Source organism: Sorex fumeus, unplaced genomic scaffold (genome assembly GCF_029834395.1).
Source record: "Sorex fumeus unplaced genomic scaffold, SorFum_2.1 ptg000073l, whole genome shotgun sequence".
Lineage (NCBI taxonomy): Eukaryota > Metazoa > Chordata > Mammalia > Eulipotyphla > Soricidae > Sorex > Sorex fumeus.
Genome location: NW_026606130.1, coordinates 4,287,381 through 4,314,904, shown reverse-complemented (window position 1 = coordinate 4,314,904; position 27,524 = coordinate 4,287,381). Strand labels below are relative to the sequence as shown.

At 38.4% G+C, this 27,524-nt stretch overlaps 1 protein-coding gene across 1 annotated transcript in view; it reads right to left on the bottom strand.

Moving 5' to 3' along the window:
• The window catches only part of HDAC8 (histone deacetylase 8), a 425,847-nt gene that overhangs the window by 212,973 nt on the left and 185,350 nt on the right, over positions 1–27,524 (bottom strand). The window contains exons 8-9 of the mRNA XM_056130090.1: positions 14,937–15,109; positions 12,901–12,995 (exon numbers count right to left, since the gene is read on the bottom strand). Of these exons, the coding sequence (XP_055986065.1) occupies positions 12,901–12,995; positions 14,937–15,109 (268 nt within the window). The remainder of the gene's footprint in view (positions 1–12,900; positions 12,996–14,936; positions 15,110–27,524) is intronic.

Here is a 27,524-nt window from a genome sequence, read left to right as displayed (position 1 = left end):
GGCAGAGGAACAAAGGCATGCGGGTCCTGGGGCTGAGATCTCCAAGCCTGTTTGGATTGGGGCTGAGCATTCTCCACCCAGATCCTCCATATTCCAGTAGGCAGGGGTCACACCCACCAACTGGCCCCCTGACACCATGTAATCCCATCAATGGCCAAGACCCAGAGACTATAAAACCCAGCTCCCGGAAGCTCGATATCTTATTATCTCATTCCTACTTTGGACAAACTGGCAGGCTACCAAATGTAACCTGCTCACATAGCAGAGTCTGGCAAACTCCCCGTGGCGTACTCAATATGCCAAATACCAGTAATAATGATGGGTCTCATTCTCCTAACCCTGAAAGAGCCTTGAATATGGCACATTTTAAAAAATCTTAGGGCTAGGATGAAGGAGATGTTACTGGGGCCTGCTCGAGGCAATTGACGAACAACAGGATGGCGATGATCGTGATCATTCATAAAAAAATTGCTTTTGTCACTATTAGCTCTATACTTGGTACCATTCTCCTCATCCTGAATAATATACCTGAACGAGCCATCTGTACATGTATGAATTCTGTTTAAAATACACAAAGAGGCATATGATTCTCTGCTGACACCTGGCTAAATATGTTGTAAAAACTATATACTACAAAGGCTCAATCTCTGTGTTTGAAGCGGATGGCAAGAAAAACAAGATCTACTGTCCAGAGTTATGTTACTGGCTAGGTTTCTTAGACAACAAGGCATCATGTTGTGATGTGAAATTTTTCCTGTTCTATTATGACAGAAGTAGGCATCACTGACTCTCAATTGACTGGATATTTTTCTAAGGAAAATAATTCATTATTCCTTAACTATAGTATATCCTAACTATGCCTGAGTGCATGAGGCAGTACAATGATGCTCACTGATTTCAGTTATTTGCTTTCCAAAATAGAATAAAATATTGTTATTCCAAACTGTCTACTCACAGATTTGGTGCTCATAAGTTACTGCAATTACTAACAAAAAAGTGTTTTTCTGTTACCTGCAGCATTTTCAGGGCAAAGAAATTTCCCACTAATGACATTTGGCATGAGAAAGCTGTGACTCCTATGGCACTGTTAGCACTCAGCAAGCACTTCAGATGTTCAAGTATCAGAAAGAAGTGCACCTAGTTTTAAGAGATGGGAACAAGATGATGAGTGGCTAGCCAAAGATTGAAAGACATCTTACTCCAATAAAACCATAGTTCAAGCTGTCTGAAATAGACGTTTTTAAAGGGCACTTAAAATGACCTGTTATTTTGAACCAGTGCACTCCAGCAGTAAGGCTCCGTATAGTAGGGGTCTGTCTGTTGTCTGACCTGATGTGGTGATTGGAAAGTTCAGTTTCCTTTCTGAAGGCCACTCCCTTCAGCACAGTTCTGATGACCTTTTGTGTACACTGCAGATAGTGATTCTGAGGAACTGTTGTTTCGACCTCAGTGAGGCTGCCTAGACTGGATCACTTTTATTTATTTGTTTGGTTTTTGTCTACACTCAGGAATTACTCCTGTAAGTGCACAAGAGACTATATGGGATGCCAGGGACTAATCCTGAGTCAGCCACATGCAAAGAAACCACCTTACCCACTGTACTATTGCTCCAGCTCATTGGGATCTCTTTTCGACTTGAGTGTAGATCTGCTGTTGCACTGACCCCAGGTGTTCTATTTTGCTACCTTCCAATCACTGCTTCTGTCTTCTTACTCTTTAGCTCCATGAGTTTATGCTATGTCTTCTAAACTTTGTACTAGTGCTTCTTGCTATCTCACCACTAGTCCTTTAAATATAGCTGCTAACATAAGGAAATTTCCAGTAATTCTAACATGTGTTTCTATGAAGAGCAGGAAGAAGCAAAAGTATTGAATGTAAGGTGTAATAGAAGGTGCTGATTCTCTCTTTTTAGATGTTTTAGCATATTTTATTAAAATATTATAAAAGAATGAAACTAGTTACACTGTTTTCCAAGAGAAAAATGAGCATATCTTTTTCAGTTTTGGTGATGGAGATTTTTGTTGTTGTGGTTGTTTTATGGCTGCATTATTTTTTTCACTTTTTAAATTAATTTTAATGAATCATCGTGAGATAGTTACAGATTTACAAATTTTCATTATTATGTTTCAGTCATACAATGATCGATTACCCATCCCTCCACTAGTGCTCATTCTCCATCACCAGTGATTCCAGTATCCCTCCCAACCACCCCCCCCAGGATAACACTGTTTTATCTTTCCTGCATAGCCTCAGGTAGTTTAGGTTTATTGGGTTGCTACCATCACAGTGCTCCCATTCCTCTGTGTTTATTTGTAACTTCCCTGTGCTCTGCTGACTTTCTCTTCATCCTTAAGTCCTTTGCATAGTTTATTCAGAGCAATGTCCTTTTTGTATGGACACAAGAAGACAGTATATGCTATGCTTTTGTAATGTGACTCTCAGTGTTATTTTCCTCCTGGGCATCTACTACCCTTACTTCCTAGCGCCACCCCCCCCCAAAGCAGGGTCCTGACGAGGGATGGATGGAACCAGGGCAAGTGGTTAGCTATGTGCTACCCTGGCATCCAGATGTGCCTGGCCAAAGTGCCATGATGTTTAACTATAAGTTAAGAACTTGGTCATGGACAAATGCTGTCATGATCCAAAAAGTAATGACTAGATTTGGAACCTGCTAGGGTTAGGAAAGATTAATCTGGCCTGGGCTCTGTAGTCTGAGTCTGTGGCAAGATGTACCCAGGAGAGCTGCCCTACAAGCATCAATGTATCTCTTACTATATCCATACAAAAATAACTAGTATTAAAATGTTGATAGAGTTATTGGACTGAGGAAAGGAGAAAAACACCTTAAGAGGTATTTTGCCTAAGGCAGTCAGGAAGAAATTTGGAATACCTCTTAGGTGGTGTTCCCTTTGAACCTGGTAGGCCCACAGGAAGGGCTTTATTATGTTGATTTTTCTTCCAGACTGGGGGCAATAGGCTGGGGAGTTAGAGAGACAAGAGAGCTGGGGAGAGTGAGAAAGAGCAGGGTTTCAAGATGGAGCGCTGAGAGACTAGCAGGAGGGACAGAGAGAGAAGGATGTAAAAGAAGAAAACAGGAGCAGGCACGTGGAGAGAGCAAACCCAGGTTGAGAGATGGAGGGTGGAGAGATGAGCGGGAGAGATAGGAGGTGACAGGAGACAGGAGGAGCCAGGAGGAATGAGGAATGAGGAGGAATGAGGAATGAGGAATGAGGAATTGATGTCGTTGGGCCCCACGGGTGACTTACGTGAAGTGGGGAGGAGAAAGACGGTCACTTTCTCCCCAACCGCCTCTGCCACCTGGGACCCAGGGTTACTGGGTTCTTGTCTCGCCTCACAGAAAGGAATTTCAGGAGTAGACAAGCAGTGAAACAAATAGATTTTATTTGGAGGATTTTTAGGTGCGGAGGGGGGGGGAGGGAGAGAGAGAGAGAGAGAGAGAGAGAGAGAGAGAGAGAGAGAGAGAAAGAGAGAGAGAGAAGTTAGACACGAAAGCATGAAAGTACACATCTCAAGAGGGGAGATGCGGGCGACACATGTGCTTGGGCACCACATGTGCTCGGCCACGTGGGCGCAAGCAGCACATGGGCTCAGGCAGCATATGCACGCGCTTCCTTTGTTCCAGGTGGCCTTTATAGGGTTTCTCCAACCTGCCCCCATGTGGGGCTTCTTCCCAAGTAAAAGTCCATTGCTAAGGAGGTTACCAGGGAGGTTTGGGAGTAAAGGGGAGGCCCCAAAAGAGGAACTTCATGAGGCCTATATCCTCAGTGTCTGCGGATGGTCTTGGATGGTCTTATCAGGCCTTTGTTTTCTGTATCCACAAGGTGGGTCATTCCTAGAATTCTTCTTCCATGAAACTTTATTTCACTGCAAAGGGCCTTTCCCTATCTACCTGCCTACATCAGAATGAGGAGCAGTGTGAGACTAGAATGGGAGGCTCAGAGAGACTGGGGCAGGCGTGTGGGGAGAATGGAATAAACTGCATCTGATCAATCAACTGGCTTGGCCCTCATTTTCTCCATGTCTGCCCCATGTCCTGGGCTGCCCCCACTGGGTGAACGACCCACCCCCCCTTCCCCCCCAGCACCGAACGCAGATGGAGAGTGGGAGAGCAGTCTGTCCGGGCCTGCCCCGGCTGTCCAGGATATTGTACACTCCCCCACCTCTGTGGCAGGCACATTCCCTTTTACTCTCTGTCTCCTTTTGAGTGTTATGGTTCATAATACGGGTACTATGTGGCCATCATGTTTGGCCTATAGTTTGCTTTCAGCACACATCTCCCATCTTGAGCAAGCCCTCCAAGCACCATTTACTTGGTGGTCCCTTCTCTATCTGAGATGCCTTTTCCCCCAGCATGTGAGGCCGCCTTCCAAGTTATAGAGCAATCCTCCTGGCCCTTATCTCTACTATCCTTGGATGTTAGTCTCCCATTATGTTACTTTATATTCCACAAATGAGTACAGTCATTCTATGTCTGTCCCCCTCTTTCTGACTCATTTCACTTAGCATGATACTATCCATGTTGTTTTTTTTTTAAATTTTATTGAATCACTGTGAGGATACTATTCATGTTGATCCACTTAAATGCAAATTTCATGACTTCATCTTTTCTAACAGCCGCATAGTATTCCATTGTGTAGATATACCAGAGATTCTTTAACCAGTCATCTATTCTCAGGCACTCAGGTTTTTTCCAGATTCTGGCTATTGTAAATAGTGATGCAATAAACATACAAGTGCAGATGTAATTTCTACTGTACATTTTTGCATCTCCGGGATATATTCCCACAAGTAGTAGTGCTGGATCAAATGGGAGCTCAATTTCTAATTTTTTGAGAAATGTCCATATTGTTTTCCAAAAGGTCTGAACCAGTCGGCATTTCCACCAGCAGTGAAGGAGAGTCCCCTTCTCCCCACATCCATACCAACACTGGTTGCTTTTGTTCTTTTGGATGTGTGCCAGTCTCTGTGATGTGAGATGATATCTCATTGTTGTTTTGATCTGCATCTCCCTGCTGATTAGTGATGAAGAGCATTATTTTATGTGCCTTATTGCCATTAGGATTTCTTCTCTGAGAAAGTTTCTGTTCATTTCATCACCCCATTTTCTTATGGGATTGCATGTTTTCTTCTTGTAGAATTCAACCAGTGCCTTTTATTTTCTTGATATTAACCACTTACCAGATGGGCATTGAGTGAATATCCTTTCCCATTCTATAGACTGTCTTTGTATCCTGGTCACTATCTCTTTTGAGGTACAGAAGCTTCTTAGTTTAAGATAGTCCCATTTGTTTATTTCTGCTTTCATTTGCTTGGTCAGTGGTATTTCATCTTCGAAGATACCTTTAGCTTCAATATTGTGGATGATTTTGTCGACTTTTTCTTCAGTGTACCTTATAGATTCTGGTCTGATGTTGAGGTCTTTAATCCATTTTGATCTGACTTTTGTGCATGGTGTTATGTAGGAGTTTATTCTCTTCAGATTTCATCTCACTTTGAATTTTTCATCTATTTTAATGGGTGTAATACCTAGCAGTGCTAGGGGGTTTAGAGATACTCCTAGCAATGTTCCAACCCATGGTGCAGGCCTGAAGGTTTGGTGCTGAGGGCCAGTAGGGATAAACCCAGCAATGCTTGGGTGAGGGGATGTGAATTCAGGACCTCACACAGGCTAGGAATGTGCTCTACAACTTAAATGATCTCTCCAGCTTGCCTCCATTTTAATAGAAAGATTTACTTTTGGTCATTACCAGGCTGACCAGAGTCAAATTCTCTGCAGAATACTCTCCAAGGAAGTAACTTGGTTAACAGCACAAAATCTGTCTGAAGAAGATGGAGCAAAGGATCAAGAGGTGATAATTCTGACTTGTGTTCACCTGAGAGTAATGGGCAGTGTCTTAGTGGAAGGGAATAACATTACTTTGTTGTTGTTGTTTTTTGGGCCACACCCAGTTATGCTCAGGGATTATTTCTGGCTTTCATCCAGGGATAACTTGTTTCAAGGTTCTTCGGGTCATATGAAGTGCTGGGATTGAACTCAGCACAGCTGTGTGCAAAACAAGTGCCCCACTTGCTGTAATATCTCTCTAGCCCCCTGGAATAATACTTCTTTTTGCCTGTTCCCCGAAAACAGAGCTTTTGAAAACTTTATTCTTCCTCTGTGAGAGCTTACTTAACAGCTTAATAGAACTTAAAAGCTTTTTTAAAAATCAGTGGTAATATCAGTTTATTCCATGTTTTGCATACTGTACAAAATATGTCAAAATTTTTTAATATTTGTTTTATTGAGTGAACCAATATTTTTCAAATAATAAATATTTAGAGATGGTACAAATATCCATCTGAATTATAAGATGATAATGAATTTCAATATAACATTATGCAAAGAGATGTGGTTTTAGATTTCATACTTCACTTACTTTTAAGAATGTATCATTTATGGAAATGGAGAAATAGTATAGCGGGCAAGAAGCTTGCCTTGCATACAATGGAGCCATGTTCAATTTCTGGCAAAACATACAATCCCCGAGTCTTTTCAGGAGTAATCCCTGGGCACAGAGTCAGCAGTTAGATCTGAGTAGAGTTAAATGTGCCCCCGAAACCAAAACAAACAAAACCCACAACCCATTCATTTGTATCTATCTCAAGACAACAAAGAAGAATAATGTGAAAGAATACATGCACCTTTATGTTCACTACAGTACTTAGTAAAATATCTAGGATATGGAAGCAACCCAAATGTCCAACAACAGATGACTAGATAAAGATGTTGTCCTATATCATTTATGGGAATGGAGAAATAGTATACTGAGTAAGGAGCTTGTCTTGCATACAACTGACCTGGGTTCAATTCCTGGCAAAACATCTGCTCCCTGAGCTTTGCCAGAAGTTATCCTTGAGTAATACAGAATAGAATATTATTCAGCTGTAAGTAAAGATGAAATCTTCCAGTTTACTGCTACTTGGAAGAAATTGGAGAGCAACGTGTTAAGTGAAATAAGTCAGGGGAGAAGAACAAACACCTGATAATCTCACTCATCAGTGGTATGTCGCCAAACAAATAAGGGAAAAGACAGTATTGAATGAGGCCAAACCCTGGGCTTTTGATCACAAAACTGAGTTTACCAAGCAGTAGGGAGAGGAGGAGGAAAGGAAAGGAGAGCTGGGGTAAAGGTTCCATAAATATAGGGCAGAGTTTTCTAGGGCATTTTGGTAGTGGTGAAAGTGTAGTAATTCTGTTCATCAAAACCATGAAAGTTACCACTATTATATTCATGCTATTCAAAATAAAATAAAGTAAAAAAAGAAACTCTCACTGGCAGAGTTTGGTTATAGCATTAAAGAATAGCATAATTATCTATAAAGGCTATTAAAATATTTCTTCCTCTTCTAATACTACATCTATGTGAAGCTGCTTTTTATCATATACATAACAATAACATAGCAAAACATAATGTAGAAATGGGTATGAAAGTTACCTGTCATCTATTAAGCATAGCAATGCTATGCTTCTCATAAATTTCTGCCATGGAAAATATAGGTTTTTTTTAAGATCACGAAATGTTATTTGTGCTAATATGTACTGGAATTATTCTTATTTAAATAAATATCACTGTATCACTGTCCTCCCATTGTTCATTGATTTGCTCAAGCAGGCCCAGTAATGTCTCCATTGGAGACTTTGTTGTTACTGTGTTTGGCATATCGAATACATCACAGGTAGCTTGCCAGGCTCTGCCGTGCAGGCGAGATACTCTTGGTAGCTTGCCGGGCTCTCTGAGAGGGGTGAAGGAATCGAACTCGGGTTGGCCATGTTGGCTGCGTGCAATGCAAACACCTTACCGCTGTAAAATCATATCAATGTATGATATTAATATAGAATATACACTAAAACAAAAAGTGAATTATGGGGTTTATAATACATGCAAAATGGAGCTACAGTAACACAAATGAAGGAAAGGGAAGAACACTATCAACAGGATGTTATAGTATACACAAAGTAGTATGATACTTCTAAAATTATTTGAAATATCCCCACATGCCCTATTTTCAGAAACAACTGATGTAGAATTTATACTACAGCTTACTTGAATGCTTGATAGAATTTACTATAAGCTACTTGGGGATACATTTAATTAAATTTGTGAAAGACATGCTCAATGAAAAAAATATAAATAAGAAACTTGAAACCAAGGACTTTAATAAATGGAAAGATAAATAGTAAATTCAAGAATTTAAAGGTTAAACACTGTCAAGATGTGATTTCTTCCCAAATTGCCCTCCAAATTTAGAGCAACCTATATATTGTATTGCAAGACTGTTTACATTAATAACATACACTTACAACAAACTCAATTTTTTTTTCAGTGACTACATATATTCCTTCATATGAATGAGGCATACATTATACAATCAATCAAAAGCAGTCTGGTTAAATATTTTTGTTCATTATATTTTGTTAATAAATCTTCCTGATGACATATGCATATGCCTGACTTATCTGTCAATATGCATATTCATGATACAACTGACTTAATCATAAATCATGAATCCAAATAGTTTACTTGACTGCAGAATATTCCATAATTCTTATTACATAGTTTGGGCGATTTGTTAATACACTGGATTTTTTAAACGAAACTGTCACCATTGGGTTACCTTGGTAGATATACCCAGAAAAATTATAGGAGCAGATTTTGTTCCTCATATTTTTTCAGTATGGCCCAACTGTTCTAGTTGGGAATGCCTTCTTTTTCTATGCTTGGTTGGTCAACATGGCCCCCCCAAATCTTGGCTTGGGACTAACTCCATAGTCACAAGCTTTATGGATAATTGGTTTTGTCTCCTGAGGGTTATATTGGCTTTTCCCCCCACCCTCTCCACTGGAAACTTAGAATTTTCCCACATCTATTTCCCACAATTGGGATACCTGGATGGCTAATTGCTTCTGGGGTTAAACTACACCCAGAAAAAGGCTAGAATACCCTTCCAATTCTTTCATCTCGAAAATAAAAATATTACAACGTTAATGATGAGACATATTACTCTAAAACTCATTTATTCAACAGAAACCATGTGGTCAGTTAACACTCAGCTAAAACGCTGGGGAAAAGGAAACAATATACAAATAAATTAATGGCACAGACTAAAGTTGAACCTGCTAATAGGTCTGTCTTTTTCATTCTTCCATGCTCTACCAAGAATACTTTCTAAACTCCAAAGCTTAATAATTTGTACAGAAAAAAAATGTCAGTTCTTTAGTGTATCCTTCAATGTGCTTCACAATCTGATTCTAATTTCCATTCAAGCTTTAGTTCTTTCTACTTTCTCTCAAAATCCCTTTATTCTATACCTATCAAACTCTTTCCACCCCTTTAGGCCTCAAGTTCCTTTCTCTCTTCATCATCTGACAACTCCCAATCATCATCCAAGATTCAGTTCAAACTCTTGGTATATCATCTCCCCTATTCTGAATTTTAACACGTTGTCCTATCACCTTTATTATATGCTGAGGTTTTTTGAAAGCACTCAGCTTACCGTGTTTATCTCTGATTCAAAATTTTAATAAGACCTGGAAGATAGCATGGGCCAATGAACAGTTGCTAAAGTAATGAAGGAATAAACAAATGTGAAAAAAGAACTCAAAGGCCTTGATATATTTAGGAAAAGACTTTTAAAGACACCAAACTAGTTCTATAAAGATGATAGAGAGGTGGGGAAAGGGCATTCGGTAGAAGAGTTAGTATCTTAGGAGAGAAAAGAACAAAAGTCCAATACTAAGAGTGAAGACAGTGATGAAGTTAGCCAGATAGTGGTACATGGATGCAAAGTCTTGATCCTCTGTACCAACTAGATATTCAGCTCCTAGAAATATTTTGTACACTTCTTTGTATCCCCTTTATATTTGGTGTACATCTCTGTAGCCATAGTTCTTAATGTCTGGTATTTCTTATTCTGCTCTGCATTATGAGTATTTGTGTACCTACATATCTACCTAGTACTTATACTATATTCTGCTGCAGAGTTTTTGAATAGGAAATGAGGTCTTAGTATCTTTGCATCATCTAAAACACCTAGCATGAGTGTCTGGTGCTCATAATTATTGCTCAACAAATATATTTTGATCTGACATTTGCTGATCTTATTACAAAGGACATGATACTGTGTGCAGCTAGTTACTGAAGCACAAAAGTTACACATGCCTTCACATGGCATGGTTTATTTTGGGAAGTTTATATTAAAATAATATCTTATTGTAACTGGAAGGCTGTCATTTCAAATTTCTTCTTTGCTTCTTCATGAATTACTCATAGCTAATATACCAGAAGAAGATGATATAAGGGACTCAAAAAGGGTTTGGACAAATTTATGAATGACAATGTCATAAATGTTAGGGTGTAAATAGTAGCATACAAAGGAAAAGGAGAGAGCAGGCATTTTGAAAATTCTTGTTATATGCCAACAAATGTGTGCTAAGAACTTGACAACAGTTCAAGTTCATTTAATCTCATTTAATCTGGCAGAACTTGCCAGTATAAAGATAGGACAGTTCTATATAAAAGTCCAAGCCCAGGTAGGGCATTTGCCTTGCACGCAGCCAACAAGGCCGACCCGAATTTCATTCTTCCACCCCTCTTGGAGAGCCCGGCAAGGTGTCGAGAGTATCTCACCTGCACGGCAAAGCCTGGCAAGTTACCCATGTCATATTCAATATGCCAAACACAGTAACTATTGTCACAATGGAGATGCTACTGGGCCTACTCGAGCAAATCGATGAACAATGGGAGAACAGTGACAGTGACAGTGATCAACCTTTTAAAATAGATAAATCTATGAATTTGCATTGTTTCTTAGGAATAGCACACTCATTCTCAAATTAAGCTTCTACAGTTTAAAACTCTCTTTGAGAACAAAAGGGAATGCTCTGCCACAGAGGCAGGGTGTGATGGGGGGAATGGGGGGTGGGAGGGATACTGGGACCTGTGGTGGTGGAGGATGGGCACTGGTGGAGGGATGGGTACTTGATCATTGTATAACTGAAACCCAAGCACAAAAATTTGTAGGTCTACAACTGTACCTTATGGTGTTTCACTAATAAAAATTAAAAAAATAAAATGTCATTGGGGAATATAAAGAAACAAAATATGAGATTAATACCCAAGAATAGCTGAGATCAACACCAGGAGGATTACTCCATAGCTTAGAGGCCAGCCAGGCATTCTAAGGGAAAGGGCAGCTCAGATAGAGAAGGGAGCACCAAATAAAGGGTGTTTGGAGGATCCTCCCAGGAGGGGAGATGCATGTTGAAAGTAGACTATGGACTGAACATGTTTGCCACTCAAAGCCTCTTTTGCAGACCACAACACTCAAAAGGAGAGAGAGAACACAAGGGATTGCCCTGCCACAGAGGCAGGGTGAGATGGGAGGGATGGGGGTGGGAGGGATATTATCCATGGTGGTGGAAAATGGGCACTGTTGGAGGGATGGGTATTTGATCATTGTATAATCGAAACCCAAGCACAAAAAATTGTAAATCTACAACTGTACCTCATGGTGTTTCACTAAAAATAAAAAAAAAATTTAAAAAAATGTCATTTCTACTTAAAAAAAAACTCTCTTTGAGCTAGCTTGATCCAACCTTAAAGTCTCAGTGCTATACTACAATAAAATCTAGATATTATGACAGCAATAGCAGTGACTATATTTATTTATAAATGCAGTTTGTTCACTTACCTTATTTCCTAAAATTCCCAAATATTAAATAAATATAAGACGAGTCAAGAAAACAGATTTCTATTAACCCAACGACAGCAAACTGTCTCAAATTATAGCATGCTTTGTAGTAATATTTAGACATATAATGGTTTTTCTGAAATATATGCTCTACTTCATTTGATGTTCAGATAAAATCATTTTGTTTGTAATTAAAAAAATCATACTCTCTTTAAAACACACAATGTTCCCTAGTTTACAGATATTACATATGTCAGAATCATATCAAAGTATCACTTCTCCTTCTTGGGAATTGGCTTAAGACGATGGGGCTACATGTAGTGGTTCACTATTATGAGTCACACAATGTAAGGTCTACAGCTACACATTATGATCTGTGATAACATACTTCTTGCCAGGTATGGGGATAGGAGCAAAGAGTGTTCCTTTAGATCGATTATACACAGGTCCCATATAGCTTACTTTTTTTAAATTCTTTTTTGTTGTTTATATGTTTTGTGTGTGTGTGTGTGTGTATTTGCAGACAGCTTTCTAGTAACTTGTTTTTGGAAAACTAGAACAGATATCTTTACTTTGGAAAATATCCCAGAAAATTAAAAAGAAAAGGCAATGACTGAAATATTTCATATTTGGGATAGTTCTGCTGCAACTTCTATGTGCCAATAATGGCTGGAAAAACACCAGACCTGTCCTTGTGGTGATTTTGTGTTTCTTAAATTTTATATCAATGAACATTGAGATACCAGGACTATCACCAAAGAACATAATTGCAACATACCACCTACAAAACTTTCTAAAGGTAGATAAGAACCCAGTTTATACACATTTAAAATCATTTTTGAGGGTAGGGGATGAAAATATGCATGTATTCCAAAGAGTTCTTTGTGTGAACAGGTGACCCCCTTCCCACAGTCTTTGTAATTAATTGAGAAATTAAAGTTGGTTGGCCTTTGAGATCTCTTGTTAAAAAAAGGCAGAAGGTCTTTGGATATATTGGAACAAGAGTTCACTATTCTGCCAAGACAGTGTGTTATTGTTATTGGAGTGTCTCTCAACAAAACGGTATTGAGTGGTGAGGACGTGATTTTGATTAGGTGGAATGACTCAGCTCTTCCCCTTAAAGGGAGGACTTGTCAGAGCCTTACTTACCTCATGATCTGGGATCTCAGAGGATAGTGTTTTCCCTAGGATGACCCCGGTCAAGTATGTCCAACATCGAGCTGTATTGGCAAGGTTATAGCCTCCTGTCTCCATCAAGAATTGTGAAGTTAGGAAAGAATAGTCACAAAACAGAAGGAGAGGAAGGGGGTAGGTAAGGAAGAAAAGAAAAACGTTTTATTAAAAGAGCTAAAAAGACGATTTCAACTTATAGAATTTTACTTAAACATTATCCCTCTGATATTTGTAAATCTCCTAATAAGCAGACATTAGAGGACCAGACTGTTACATAAACATAGAACTTCGAGGCCCATAGCCTATAAGATTAACAAGCCCCCCACCTCTAAACAAACATGGACCTAAGGACTCTAAACTCCACAATTCCACTGAGAGAGACAGGCAAGTTTGAGATCCCTGGAGCCAGGGTCTCTGGAGGTGATCTATCTAAAGTGAAGGCTTTTGAGATGAATTTTACATCAATTCTATAAAATAAAATAACTGCTGGATACAATTTGTATTTGAAAGCTATTGAACAGACAGAAACATGCAGGAAAGAGAAATGGAAAATTTTGACTGAAACAGACTTCTTTTAATATCACATTCCATTTCTTTACAAAACTCAGACAGAGTGGCAGAGATAAAAGACAGTGAGATGAGGAAGGGATTGTTGATTGATTCTCTGGCCCATTCTCATCAGGACCTGTCATAGCTATCCAGCAGACAAATTATATTAATAATCAGTATATGTTTGTGCCAAATGGTTATGTTCTAGCACACAGGCACTAGATAAATTCCCAGATGAAATGATGTTTTTTGTTTTGGGCCATACCTGGTTACTCAGGGGTTCTATATTCAGGAATTACTCCTGGTGGTTCTCATGGGACCATACGGGTTGCCTCAACCAACAGTTGAATTCACATAGATGTAAGTGTGGAAAGGTCTTTCCCCCCATGTTATGTCCCACAGTCCTTAACATTTTATTTTTTTGCCTGGGTTGAAGTTTATGCATTTCTTGTTAATTTTTCATAAGAGGTTGTCTTTTATAAGTGCCTTTAATTTTGATCCCTCTTGGATTTGAGAATGTCATAAACTCAGGCTTGTATTTGTATTAAATGCTCACTCATTCCACAAAGCTTTCAATTATCTTCTTTAATATGGTTTTATAACAGACTGACAAAGCAACACAAAATCTTGGTTTCATTATATATATATATATATATATATATATATATATATATATATAAACTAAATCTGTCTAACCATGTTATTTCAGCCCAGTAATTCATTCATTCAATGAAGTATTATGTCTGGTAGATAGAAGATTTCAGTCATTTAAAGGTAAAGTCAAAGGTAGTTGAGGTTGTGAAAGATTCCTTTCACAAACATGTAAATTCCTCTATTGACTAGTCATAACTTTCTGTTTCTTAAGTAATACAAAACATCAGTACACACCAAAGGCAAAAATGCCCAAGAGACTCCAGATTAATTAATTTGCCTCATTTTAACAAATGCTCTCCTTTCTGGGGGTGGGGGTGGAGGAGGGGATAAAGAGTTGGTCTTGAATTCAGCTTAATATTTAATTAATTTATGTTTAAATTGATTTAAATTAATTTATAGTTTACCACTTATATGAGCAGCAATTGAATTTTGGTAATGTTTCCAAAACCTGATTATTAGACCTGAGAATCAAAGAAGATAGAGCAATATCCTGGAGGGCTGACATTCTCTATTCTTTTATTTCTTAATGAGATCTGATGCCACCTTTAAATTTGATTTGATGTATTTTTGCTTCAGGAATTGAAATAGACTTTAGAGTGTTAAAGAGTCAATGCGCATGCTATGTTAAGCATAAGTGCATTAGAGTACTTTTTTTCACACTGCACTGTGGAAGTGGTGTGTTTCATTGAGTAAGGCTTTGGAAAGGGTGATTTTATTTCATGTAAGATAGTCAAGGATTCCTCAATATCAACAGACAATACATGAAGGAAGGTCAACAAATTTCCCTGGTGGTCTTCATTTTTACTCACCTCCTCCCAAAACGAGTGTTGCCAATTGCCACTGAAGGATGTACTTAAGACACTTGCCAATTCCCACTGGAGTCATGTTAAAGGAGCACATAGGATCCCCGGCTATTGTATCAGCTCCCAGCTGTAAGACCACTGCTTTGGGATTAAAAGCTATGTATACCTCCTTGAGTACACTGTAGAAAAGAGAAAGGGCGGAAAATATCAGAAAAATATAGGTCAATTTGGTCTAGAGTTAGGTAGTATTAGTGGCTAATCCAATAGGAGATTTAGTTTGATCAGCAAAAAATGAAAGAAAAACCCCATAAGCTTTCAGACTCATTGGACTATTTAAAAGGGGTGAATCTGACTATTTTAAAATTATGCATCAATAAGCCTAAATTACAAATAGAATGCTTTGATTTCCACACTTACTAAGGTCTGAATTTGTCTTTTTCTTTTAGAACTTAGACTTCATTTAAATATTCATATTAATTTGGCTTCCATAGCTGTATGACACATTTCACCTATTTACTCCATTTTACAACCTAGTGAAATAAGGCATGTTCACTGAATACTTGCTAAGGAGGAATATTTCTGATAATTTAAGATTACTAACATATTTGGAGTTAATCAACTAGTTATCAATCAGTGTACTGAGAGAATATATGCTTGGATTAACTTTTTACTATGCTAAAGGACTTCTAGGATATGAAATGAAATCCTTCCCAGTTTAACTGGTATTAAAATGAAGGGAGTCATAACAACTAGTCCAAAATAAAAAATCTGAAAGCATCTTAAGGAAAAAATTACAGTGTGTAAGAGTGAGCATAATTTTGATAGGATCATTTGGTATTATTAAATCAACCCAACAGCTTTTCAAACATCTAGATGAAAAGTCTTGGAAATAAAAAAAAAGATGTAGTCAATGTGATAGATGATCTTAGCTAGACTTTCAGTATTATCATGGTTTGAGCTCTGACAGTGTCCAGAGCACATTCCTTGGAGTTATAAGGTCCCTGCTCTCAAGGGGCATACAATCTAGTTCCCAGACAAAAACATACACCAGTCCTCAAAGACCTGAGGAACTCTTATGGGGACATATACACAAGTGCAAATTAACATACTTCAGAGTTGACAAAATGCAGAGTCAGGATGTGATTTTTAAAAAGTGGGCTAATGACCCCTTCATAATCAACATGTCAAATTATACCAGTGCAAGCAAAGCCAGAAAAGTCCCAGATCCTTCTGAAACTGCAAAAAAGAATTCAAGGATAAAAAAAAAGCCATCCTCCAAATTCACATGAAACAGGCTATTGAAACTACTGAAATGAACTCAGCTGCATCGAGATTTGTTGACTCAAAAGATGATTTTGTTTTGATTCCTCTCCTATACAAAGAATGTTTGTGGAGATTATAAGAATACTGTAAAATTCATGACATAATGAACTTTCATACAGGAATATTTTTGGCTTTGGGGGCCACAACCAGCATGCTCAGGGGTTACTCTTAGCTCTGCACTCAGGAATTACTCCTGGCAGACTCAGAAGATGATAAGAGATGCTGGGTATCAAACCCAGGTTGGCTGATTGGAAGACACATGCCCTACCTGCCGTAATATTGCTCTGTCCCATTATAAAAGATTATTTGGGCCTATTCTCTCTCCCATGTGTTTTAATCCTGGGTGCAAAGAAAAGACATGCTACAAGAGTAGCTAGCTAACATTTCTTGAGTATTTGCATACACAGAACCCCCTATCAATTGCTGTAGGAAGACAGAGGGAAGGCATGATTACTGATATAAAATATTTCCCAACGTAATGGGAAGCAGAGAAAACAAGACTTCTGTGCTTCTTTATTCTATCCCATCACATACATTTATTCTCTTCTGTGGGTCCAGCATGAAATCATACCAGATGCTGCAGGAACAAAGAGCGATGAAAAAGCTCTTACCTCCATGGAGTTCAGAACAAAGGGGGAAAACTCAAACTTTGTCATCATAACAAACAATTAAAATACAATAAAAAATAAAATATCAGTGATATCATAGAGTAAAGAATAATCAACATTTCCAGAGAATGAAAGAAAAGTTCTACAGATATAGCTTCTCTCCTTTAAGATTGTACCCAAAAGAGACACAAATACTTCTGCTACTTTTTTCTTGGCTTTCTGGGTTACACCAGCAATGCTCGGGGTTTCCCCTGGCTCTGCACTCAGGAATTACTTCTGGCAGTGCTTGAGGGACATATGGGATGCTGGGGATTGAACTCTGGTTGGTCGCGTGCAAAGCAATCACCCTACCTACTTTACTATTGCTCCGGCCCCACTCCTGCTATTTTATATTTAGTTTAATTTTTGTTTTACTTCTGGTATGGTGGCATGTTGATAAAAATGGGTTGCTTTTTAGCATGTTGCAAAACTCAGGTAAGTGATAAAAAGAGAAGCCACCTGTTTTACAGTTCATGGTTATATTTTTAATCACACAAATGAAGAAAGGCAATTTACTAATGACAACATTTAAAACTAAATGTTTAGGTCAATATAGACTTAACTTTCGACTAAGGTCCTAAAAGAGGAGGACATTCAACCATCAAAAAGGCTAAAATGAAAGAAGCAATAAGAAGTTTGAAATAGGCAAAACAAATATCACAGAGCTGAAGACTATATTATCTCAACCAAAATATACAATAGAGGAGTCAAACAGCAGGATGGAGGCAAAGGCTTAATCAGTGAGCTTCAAGTAGTGGCAGTCATCCAAAAATACCAGCAAAATAAGAATGAAAAGCAAGGAAGATAATTTAAGTTCTAAATAGGACAGCATTAACAGGAACAACATTTGTAGCATAGGAGTTCCAGAAGAAAAGTGACAGAATTTATATTGGAAGAAAGAATAGCCAAGAACTTCTCCAAACTGAGAAAAGTCTTAGACACAAGATCCAGAAAGCTCAAAGAATTCCAAACAAAATAAACCCCAAACAGATGCACACAAAGAGACATTATAATTAAAATGGGGGAGAGAAAAAGAGGGGTGGAGAGGGGAAGAAGAGTGAGAAATTGTGTGTGTGTGTGGGGGGGGAGAGACAGAACACACACACACACACACACAAAGATAGAGATAGAAAGAAACATAAGGGAACTCCACATAAGATTCATTCACAGAAAGTCTATAGGACATAAAGGAGTGGCAAGATATGACAAGACAGATACAAAGTGCTCACCAGGAAAAAAAAACTATTTAAAAAAATTTTGCTTAGGCAACATGGTTCAGAAAAGCATTAATATTTCTGATTTTGGTGTACAAAGTTCACCTCTGCTACCATCAAAGTGCTGAGGGCCCTCCACCACTGTCCTTGTGTTGTTTTTAGTCTGTCCCATCTCCCCCACTTGTTGGTAACATCAGCTCTGTTGTCAGAGTCCAAGAATTTGTTTGCATTGGCTACTGTCCATTCTATTTCTTTATTTCCTTCTCTCTTTGACTTATTTCATAGACTATGACACACACTCTCTAGTTGCCTTCACGCTTTAGCAAAAAGCAAAATTTCATTTTCTTATAGCTGAATCATATTCCATTGTTTCATATACCACAATTTCTTTATCCACTCATCTTTCAATGGACATTTGGGTTATTTCCAGAACTTGACTGTTATAAATAGTACTGATGTGTTTTTGTGTTCTTGGGATAGATGGCCATGGAGCGAATCATTGGGTTATAATGGGAGTTCTAATTTTAATTTTTTGAGATGTCTCAATACTGTTCAGAAAAGACCAAGATTACTTTGCCCTGTTAGGTTATCACTCCAATTTGAAGAATAAAGAATATTTCAAACAAACAACAGTTTATTTATCACCATTAAATTGGCCCTTCAAGAAATACCTAAGAGGGGCTGGGGTGATAGTACAATAGGTAGGGCATTTGTCTAGCATTTGGCTGAAATGGATTGGTACCCAGGCACCCATATGGTCCCCTGAGCCTGTCAGAAGTGATCCCTGAGAGCAACCAGGAGTATGTCCTGAGCAATGCTGGGTGCCCCCCCCGCAAAGGAACACATAAGAGACTTCTGTCACTGTTACTGTCGCTGTCCTCCCGTTGTTCATTGTTTGCTCAAGTGGGCCCAGTAATGTCTCCAGTGTGAGACTTGTTGTTACTGTGTTTGGTATATAAAATACATCACGGGTAGCTTGCCAGGCTTTGCCATGTGGGCGAGATACTCTCGGCAGCTTGCTGGGCTCTCTGAGAGGGGCAGAGGAATGGAACCTGGGTTGGCCAGGTCAGCCAAGTGCAAGGCAAACGCCCTACCCACTGTGCTATCACTCCAGCCCAAGCGACTTCTATAAATGGAAAAATTAATTTCATTTAGAAGCAGAAAAATAACTTTAAAATGTGGTAGAGAAGAATAATGATAAGATAAACTCTATTATTAGCTTTACTGATATTTTCTTTGATAACTCCAATCTGTTAAGTCTAGAGAATTTAGTTTATCTATTGTATTTTTCAGTTTTAAAATGATAAGTTTTTAAATTAAGGGAGGGTGCTTGAGCCATTCTCAGCAGTCCAAGGACTTATTCCTGGCTCTGTTCTCAGGGACCATATGTCATGTTGAGGATTAAACTGGGGTCAGCACATGCAAGGCAAGAGCCTTAAACCCTATATTTTCTGGCTCCATATTTTTTTATTTTTAAAAATAGATCTTATTCCTTTAATAATATTTTGCATATATTCATTTATTTAGCATATTCTCCATTCTATCATTGACTTTAGTTATAACACTGACATTATTTTACTCAATCCAGCACATGGCTCCAATCAGGGTTGGGTGTATATTGATTTTATTTTCTTTCAAGAATGAGTCATGTTGTCTTAATACTTTGGCTGAATAATTTTATACCGAATTCCAGATATTTTACATATTCTATTCTGAATCTCTGGATTCCATTTTATTCCTCTGGAAAAAATGTTGCCTTTTGTTTTTTATTTTCCAGTTTTAACTCAGTTGGATGAACACTGTAAAGTATAATTTCTGGAGACCAGTTCAAATTTATGCTAAGTAATTTTATCCCTCATTAGGATGCTTTGACTCTGACCTGTACATGTGTAATTTTGGGATCAATAAGATATTTAGGTATTATTTATATATAAAATTTTTATAATCTTCTTACCACCCTTACTTCTTATATCTCTAATTACTGAATAAGATTTTATTTTTCTCTTTTGGATTGGGGGGCCACATCTGGTAGTGCTCAGGGGCTTTTCCTGGCTCTGTGTTCATGAGTTGTTCTTTGCAGTTCTTAGGGGACCATAAGTGATGCCAGAAATCAAACCTGGCTTCCTATATGCAAAGCATATGTACAGCCTGTTGAGCTCTCTCTGGCCCTGAAATATTACTATAAATGTTCAGTTGCTCTAGTTGTCTTTCTGATTATCTAAGACCAGGAAGATGCCAGGGTTTATAACTGGAGTTTGAGCTACTCTGAGTGCTGAATGTGACCTGTATTCAGGTCAGAATCTATGAAATGAAAAGCCCACCCTATAACTTTTCCGTTCTAAGTCTTGACATCAGTCTAAAATCTGTGTGTATATCAGTACAGGCCAATAACATCAGATAGTTGTAATAGTCATTTTGGGAGTTCATTTATATTTTGTACATTTTATAGCTGTTCTGCAAGAGAGCTGATCTAACATGAACTTATTTCATTAAAAGAAGTGGCACTGAAGTCAGGCAGATACCAGAATACAGTTTAGCACATGTTCTGCACGTAGAAGCCCAGGTTTGATCTCCATCACAGCATGGTTTCCGGAGCACTGCTGGTAGCTACTCCAAAGTACTGGGCCAATAATAGTCCCAGAGCATTGCTGGGTTTGTCCACTGGGAAAAATATAAATTCCATATTGCTTCTATTTTCCTATTTACTCAGAACTCAAAAACCTAATTTGAAAAGATATATGCACACCTGTGTTCACTGTAGTATTATTTACAATAGTCAAGATCTAAAAACAACCCAAGTGCCCAACAACAGATAAGTGAATAAAGATATATTATATATATGCACAGTGGAGTACTACTTCAAGATAAAACCTTGCCTGTCTGGGACAGAGTGATAGTACTAGGACATTTGCTTTGCATGCAGCTGACCTGGATTTGGTCTTCAGTCACCAGCACCCCATATGGTCCCTAGTGCCTGCCAGGAGTGATCCCTGAGGATAGAGTTGGAGTAACCCTGAGTACCTCTGGGTGTGACCCAAAAAACCAAGACAATGTAACAAAAAAATCCTTTGCCTTTCTACAGTAAATAAACAAAATCTTGCCTTTTCCAATACCATGGATAGAACTAGAGGGGATGGGGGTCAAACTAAGTGAAATAAGTTAGAAGGAAAAAGACAAAGACAAAAGAAAAAGATAATCTCATTCAAATATGGCATATCAAGAAACAAAAGAAGGGAACAAACAAAGCCAAATGAAAACAAACCCATGAACTGACCATAACTGTAAAACGGAGGCAAACAAAAGTGAATGGGGAGAGGCTACAAGTGATACTGTTACCTTGTTGGTGAGTATGGTGTGGTAACATATTTTGAGAGGCATGAAACTGCACACCTAAAGTATATATGGTTTTATAAATCAATATTGCCTCAAAAATAAGAATTTAGAATATGGAAATCTCAGATATTGTGTATACTTATCAATGGACCATTATTAAATTTACATTTTGAAAAGATATTTCTGGCTATCATGCAAAACATATTGTGGATAGGTTGGACGCTTTTGCTTTTCCTCTAGACCTGTGCCAGCAATGATGAGAAAGAATAGATTCATCTACTTCTGTGATTGAACTGACAAAAAGATCTGGCAAAATATACTGACACAGAAAGGTATACACATATAATATACAGGAGTGTTTAGTACTAAAAGGCGAGGTTAATAGGAAGTAGGTGTTTCTGGGATTATTGATTTATGAATAGTAAGGTAGGAAAAAACAAATCCTCAAGCAGTTCTATTGAAGAGGGCTCTGGATGTATACACTTATGGTAACAAAAACTTTGGACAAGTTAGGGGTATTTTGTACACAGTGTAAATATCAAAGCAACTAGGAATGAGGACAGCTTCCACAGGGTTACATGGTGAATACTCAAATTTTCATTTTGTTTGAAAGATAAAGGACAGTCACTGGAGAAATCTGAGATTTATTAAATAGTATTACTGCTGAAATATAATGCATTTGACTTTGATTTTTGTTGTTTTATCCAAGGTCAAAGAGAGAAAGACTGGAGGGTTGGCAAAAAGGAACTGAAAAATTGATACATTTTAGGAACCAGAGTAATGGTAAAGTAAAGTAAATGGTAAGGTCACTGTCACTGTCCTCCGTTGTTCATCAATGTCCTTGAGCGAGCCCAGTAACGTCTCCATCGTGAGACTTGTTGTTACTGTGTTTGGCATATTGGGAATACGTCACGGATAGCTTGCCAGGCTTTGCCGTGCGGGCGATATACTCTCGGTAGCTTGCTGGGCATTTTGAGAGGGGTGGAGAAATCAAACCCGGCTCTGCCGGGCCGGCTGCGCGCAAAGTGAACGCCTTACTGCTGTGCTATCACTCCAGCCCAAATGGTAAGGTAAATTTGGAAAATAATGTGAGAGCAAGGTAACAGACTGAGTTTGAGAGTGTTCAAAACATGCTCTGCATATTCTTCCAGAAATCATAGCAGAGTAAAAAGATTCTGGAATGTATTTTGCTCCATCACTACTTCAACATTAATATTCTTCTATTTATCAATATCTTCTTTCTTAAAGTCAATATTATTTTCTGATACTACTCAAATACCATTGCAGCTCTTATCCACCGATGTACCATGAGCTCTCTCATGCCTCTTGGTGGCTTTAGTACATGGTTTACAATTTTTTTGTCTCTCCCTTTTCTGGTCTTTTTCTCCCTGGCAGTTTTATATATTAATTTACTTACTCCAACCTTCATGCATCTACTCTTCCCCAAGATAGGCACCAGAGACCTAGAAATAATACCCAAGAGGCATATGATTCAGTGTGGGAAGAAGAAAATGATCAGTAGGATAATATTCATTCAGTTAGTCATCAAACATTAACTAAATGCCTACTATTATGCCATTTACTAGGATGGGCAAAAAAGACCAGCATCCTTTATGAATATTCTAGTTCTCTGCCATAAATTTCTTTATCCTTTGAACACTAGTGATGTTGATCTGTAGTCTGCTCTAGTTTTCCCTAGACACATCCAAGTTGTGGGTCCAGTAAGGAAGCAGAAGAACTTTTCCACTTCTAGAACCCTGGGCTCTCAATTGACTTTTTTGGTGTACAATGTTCTATCTTTCAATTTGGCTTGACACTGATCATAACTTATGTCACTTAGTCTTATTGCTATTTTAAAAGTCTACCAGAATATTTCTGACTTCTCTGTTTTCACTACTCAATTTGGGGACTATGGCTAGTCAAATTGAAAACTGTTTAGAATACCTAATTCCCTTATATTTTTCTCACTTTTCTCCTTGTTCTTAAGTCCTTAAGTAAATCACACTGTCAGAACTTTCTGCTTTGTTCTGCTGTAGAAAGTTGAAAAATCAAATAAATTGATTCCTCTACAGTTTGTACTTTCAATTTTCACTCAATACATCCTAAAGAGAAAAGGCAGAGCCAAGGAGGCCAGAAGGAGAACAATCTGAGTACACTCCCATGGCACTAACACAAAGAAGCATCACATCAAAACTGAATTAGAGAATCCTGGAGGTGGGGGAGGGACAGAAGAAATGCACTGGAGAACACAGCCACCATTTCCAGGAAGATTGGCTGCAGTGGAACACAAGCTGCAGCTGACTTCAGAGCTAAGTAGAGCATCCCCAGGGATGGGGGTGGGGTGAAGAGACTGAAAGCTTAGACGTTGTATTAAGAAAAGGGACTGGTGAGCTGAAAATCAGTGCATGGACTTAACATTCTATTGCTATAAAACCTGAGCTGGAGGAAATTTAAAAAGCTGGGAAGACATTAATGTCCCCCTGAAAACAAACTAGAGAAGGAAGTAACCCAATGGCAAATTCTATCAACAGAGCAGTGTAAGGAACAGTAGTGTAAGGAACATCTGGCGCAGCCAGGTAGAGGAGGAACAAGTCCCCTCCCTTCAACCCTTATCTGACTGATTGTAGACAGTGGATTGAAGACTGATAGTCAAAATCAAAATGCTCTGACTAGAATAAGGAAATTTGGTACAGATCTAACCATCATCTGCTGTATTGAACATTCAATTGGATTAATGACTAGTTAAATTTGGGGTCAGACTATAGGATATTCCCCAGGTTGGTTTGAGTTTGCTAATGAAAACTGCAGGTGATGGACAATGCAAATATCCTAATTGATACTAGGTATGCTTGGGGTTAGAAGTTATGTAACTATATATTACAATGTGATTAAAATGAATAAAAATTAAAAAAATAATTAGGATAAACAAAGAGGCAAATGGAAGCATGTGACATCAAAAACTCTTATCAAAGTGCAAATAAAATTCTTCATAGATGGGGCTAGAGTAATAGTTCAGCAGTTAGGGCACTTGCCTTGCACATAGCCAACATGGGTTCTATCCCTGCTACCATATGTGGTCCCTTGAGTCCCATAAGGAGTGATCTCTGAGTGCAGAGCCAGTAATAAACCCTGAGCACCACAGGGTGTGGCCCAATTTTTTTAAAATTCATCATGAAAAAAATACAAGAAATTCCATATGTTAGCAATGTCTCTAAGTGTCAATGAATTGAACTTCTCAATCAAAATGCAGAGTGGCTTTAAGGATCAAGAAACAAAATTCAACCTTTGGCAACTTACAAGAGATACAACTGAACTTTCATCATAAACATAGGCTTAGAGTACAGGCAAATGGGAACTTAAAACCAGGGCTAGGCCTGAGAGATCGCGCAACTCGCTGAGCACTTGCTTTGCATGTGGGAAGACTGGCTTCAATCCCTGGCACCATACTACCTGCCAAACACTTCCAGGAGTGATCCAGATAATCAAACAAACAAACAAACAAACAAAAAAAAATCAGAAACAAACATACTTGTTTCAGGGACTTTCAGTATCTGTATTGCAAACCTAATGCCCAAAGGGAGGGGGAGGGAGAGGGAGAGGGAGAGGGAGAGGGAGAAAAAAAAAGGAGAGGGAAAGGGAGAGGGAGAGGGAGAGGAGAAAAGTGCAAGCCACAGAGGCAGGTTGATGGGGGTGGCTGAAGGGTTACTAGGAATATTGGTAGTAGGAAATGTACACTGGTGGAGGGATGAGTGTAGAAACACTGTATGACTGAAACCCAATCACAAAAGCTTTGTAACTATATTTTGCAGTGATTCAATAAAAAGGAGCTTTAGTTTAGCTTGCTCTTATTGAAACAGAACTGTAGCACTGTCCTCCCATTGTTCATTGATTTGCTCGAGGGGGCCTAGTAAATGTCTCCATTTTGAGACTTGTTGTTACTGTGTTTGGCATATTGAATATGTCACGGGTAGCTTGGATAAATGTTTCTTTTTAATGTATGCTATTTACCATTTCACATCAATGATTCAAATGATATAAGTAAATGGTGATGGTAAACAGCATGTTTACTATTTCATTCCCCTGTTTTCATGAATATTATAATAGAATAAGTAAAAATAACCAAAATAAACAAGGTAATAAATTAACTTAAAAAACAAAATATAAAAGGTAATATATAGGAGCAGGTATTTTATATATATCATATATTAATTATGAATTAACACACTGAATATTTAACTCTTATCAACATATGTGCACAAATGAAGGAGAAGTGAAATTCTTTTCTTTTTCTTTTTGGTTCACACCCGGTGATGCACAGGAGTTACTCCTGTCTCTGTACTCAGGAATTACTCCTGGCGGTGCTCAGGGGACCATATGGGATGCAGGGAATTGAACCCGGGTCGGCCACGTGCAAGGTAAACGCCCTACCTGCTGTGCTATCACTCCGTCCCCGAGCAATGAAATTCTTAAAGCAACTATTAATAGACATGAGATTCATCAACTGTTATACAAAAATAGCAAAATGATTTACTATATTGTTTTTAGTGGTTTACCATGCACATAATTCCAACAACACATCCATCACCAGTGTACCCATCTCTCTCACCCAAGGGTTGCAACGTTCCTTCCTTTCAATCCCCTGCCCAACAACTCAATTGTTTAGATTCTGTCTCCTGTTGTACCCTTTGTAATACAATAGTAGCATTGATCACATCAACTAAACAGGAAATTAGTTATATCTCATCATTGGTCATATCAACTAAATAGAAAATCAATAGGGAGGCAGAATGTCCTGACTCCACACCAGACTGTCTTCACTGGGGCATCTCGGAGGTAGGAGGGTTGAGTTTCTCTCCCCACCCCAAACAGAACCCTAGCAGCCGAAAACCTCCAGAACCCAACAACCACCATGCTCAAGGCCACTCTTCACATGCTCGGACGAGCCTCAACCAAGTGGGAACCAGCAGAAAGACCCAGGTATGCGGGCCCCATGACTGAGACCTCCAAGACCGCTTGACTTGGGACTGGGCCTTCTTCTTGCAGCTCCCCAGTTTTCCAGTAGCTTGGCAGTCACACCCACAAACTGCACCCTGGTGCCATGTAATCTCATCAGCGGCCAAGATCCAGAGTCTATAAACCAAAGCTCCAGGAAGAGAGTGACACAGAATTTCCTGGACCTCTTACATGCTAGCCCATGTATTTACCAAAAGTAGCACTCATTTGTTTGGTTTTAACATACTTGTTTATATTCTCTTATATTTGGGCTTGAATGGCTCCACAATAAAATACAACCTTCACACACGGTGGTGGGATTGGTATTTAAATATTATCTGTAATGAACTATTGTAAACAACTTTATGAAAATAAAATATATAAAAATTGTAAAAACAAATAAATAAGGTAACAACAATGCTAAAAGAGGAACCGGAGGAGCTGGGGTCAACAAACATGTACTGGCTTCTCCACTCAATAAAGCCAAATATACACTCTTCTACATGTACATCGAACATTTCACAGATAGACTCCATATTAAGGCACAAATCAAATGTTAAGAAAGCAATATGAGACCAGACGTAACTGTGAAAAACTTTATGCTACTACACATGAAAACCTAGAGAAAATGGACAGACTTTTAGAATCATATAAACTCTCAAGACAGAATCATGAGGAAAATTTAAAAACCAAAGATTTTAGTTACTAGTGAGGATTAGCATGGTGATCAAAAACTAAAGTCCAGGTCTAGATGGTTTAATTTGAGTTCTACCAAGCCTTCAGAGAGGATCTATTAGTATCCTTTTCAAACTCTTCCAGAAAATCAAAGAAACAGGAGTTCCTTCTGATAATTTTTATGAGGTCAGTATCACCCTAGTATCAAAAGCATAAGGGGACATCACTTTATGCTCTATAGAGAAATTTCTCTGATAACATAGGTGGAAATATCCTCATTAAAATATCAGTGAACCAAAAGTCCTGGCCCGGATGGATTCACTAGTGAATTCTTCCAAATCTTTAAAGAGGACTTACTCCCAATACTCTTTAAGCTTTTCCACGAAATTGAAATATCAAAAACACTTCCA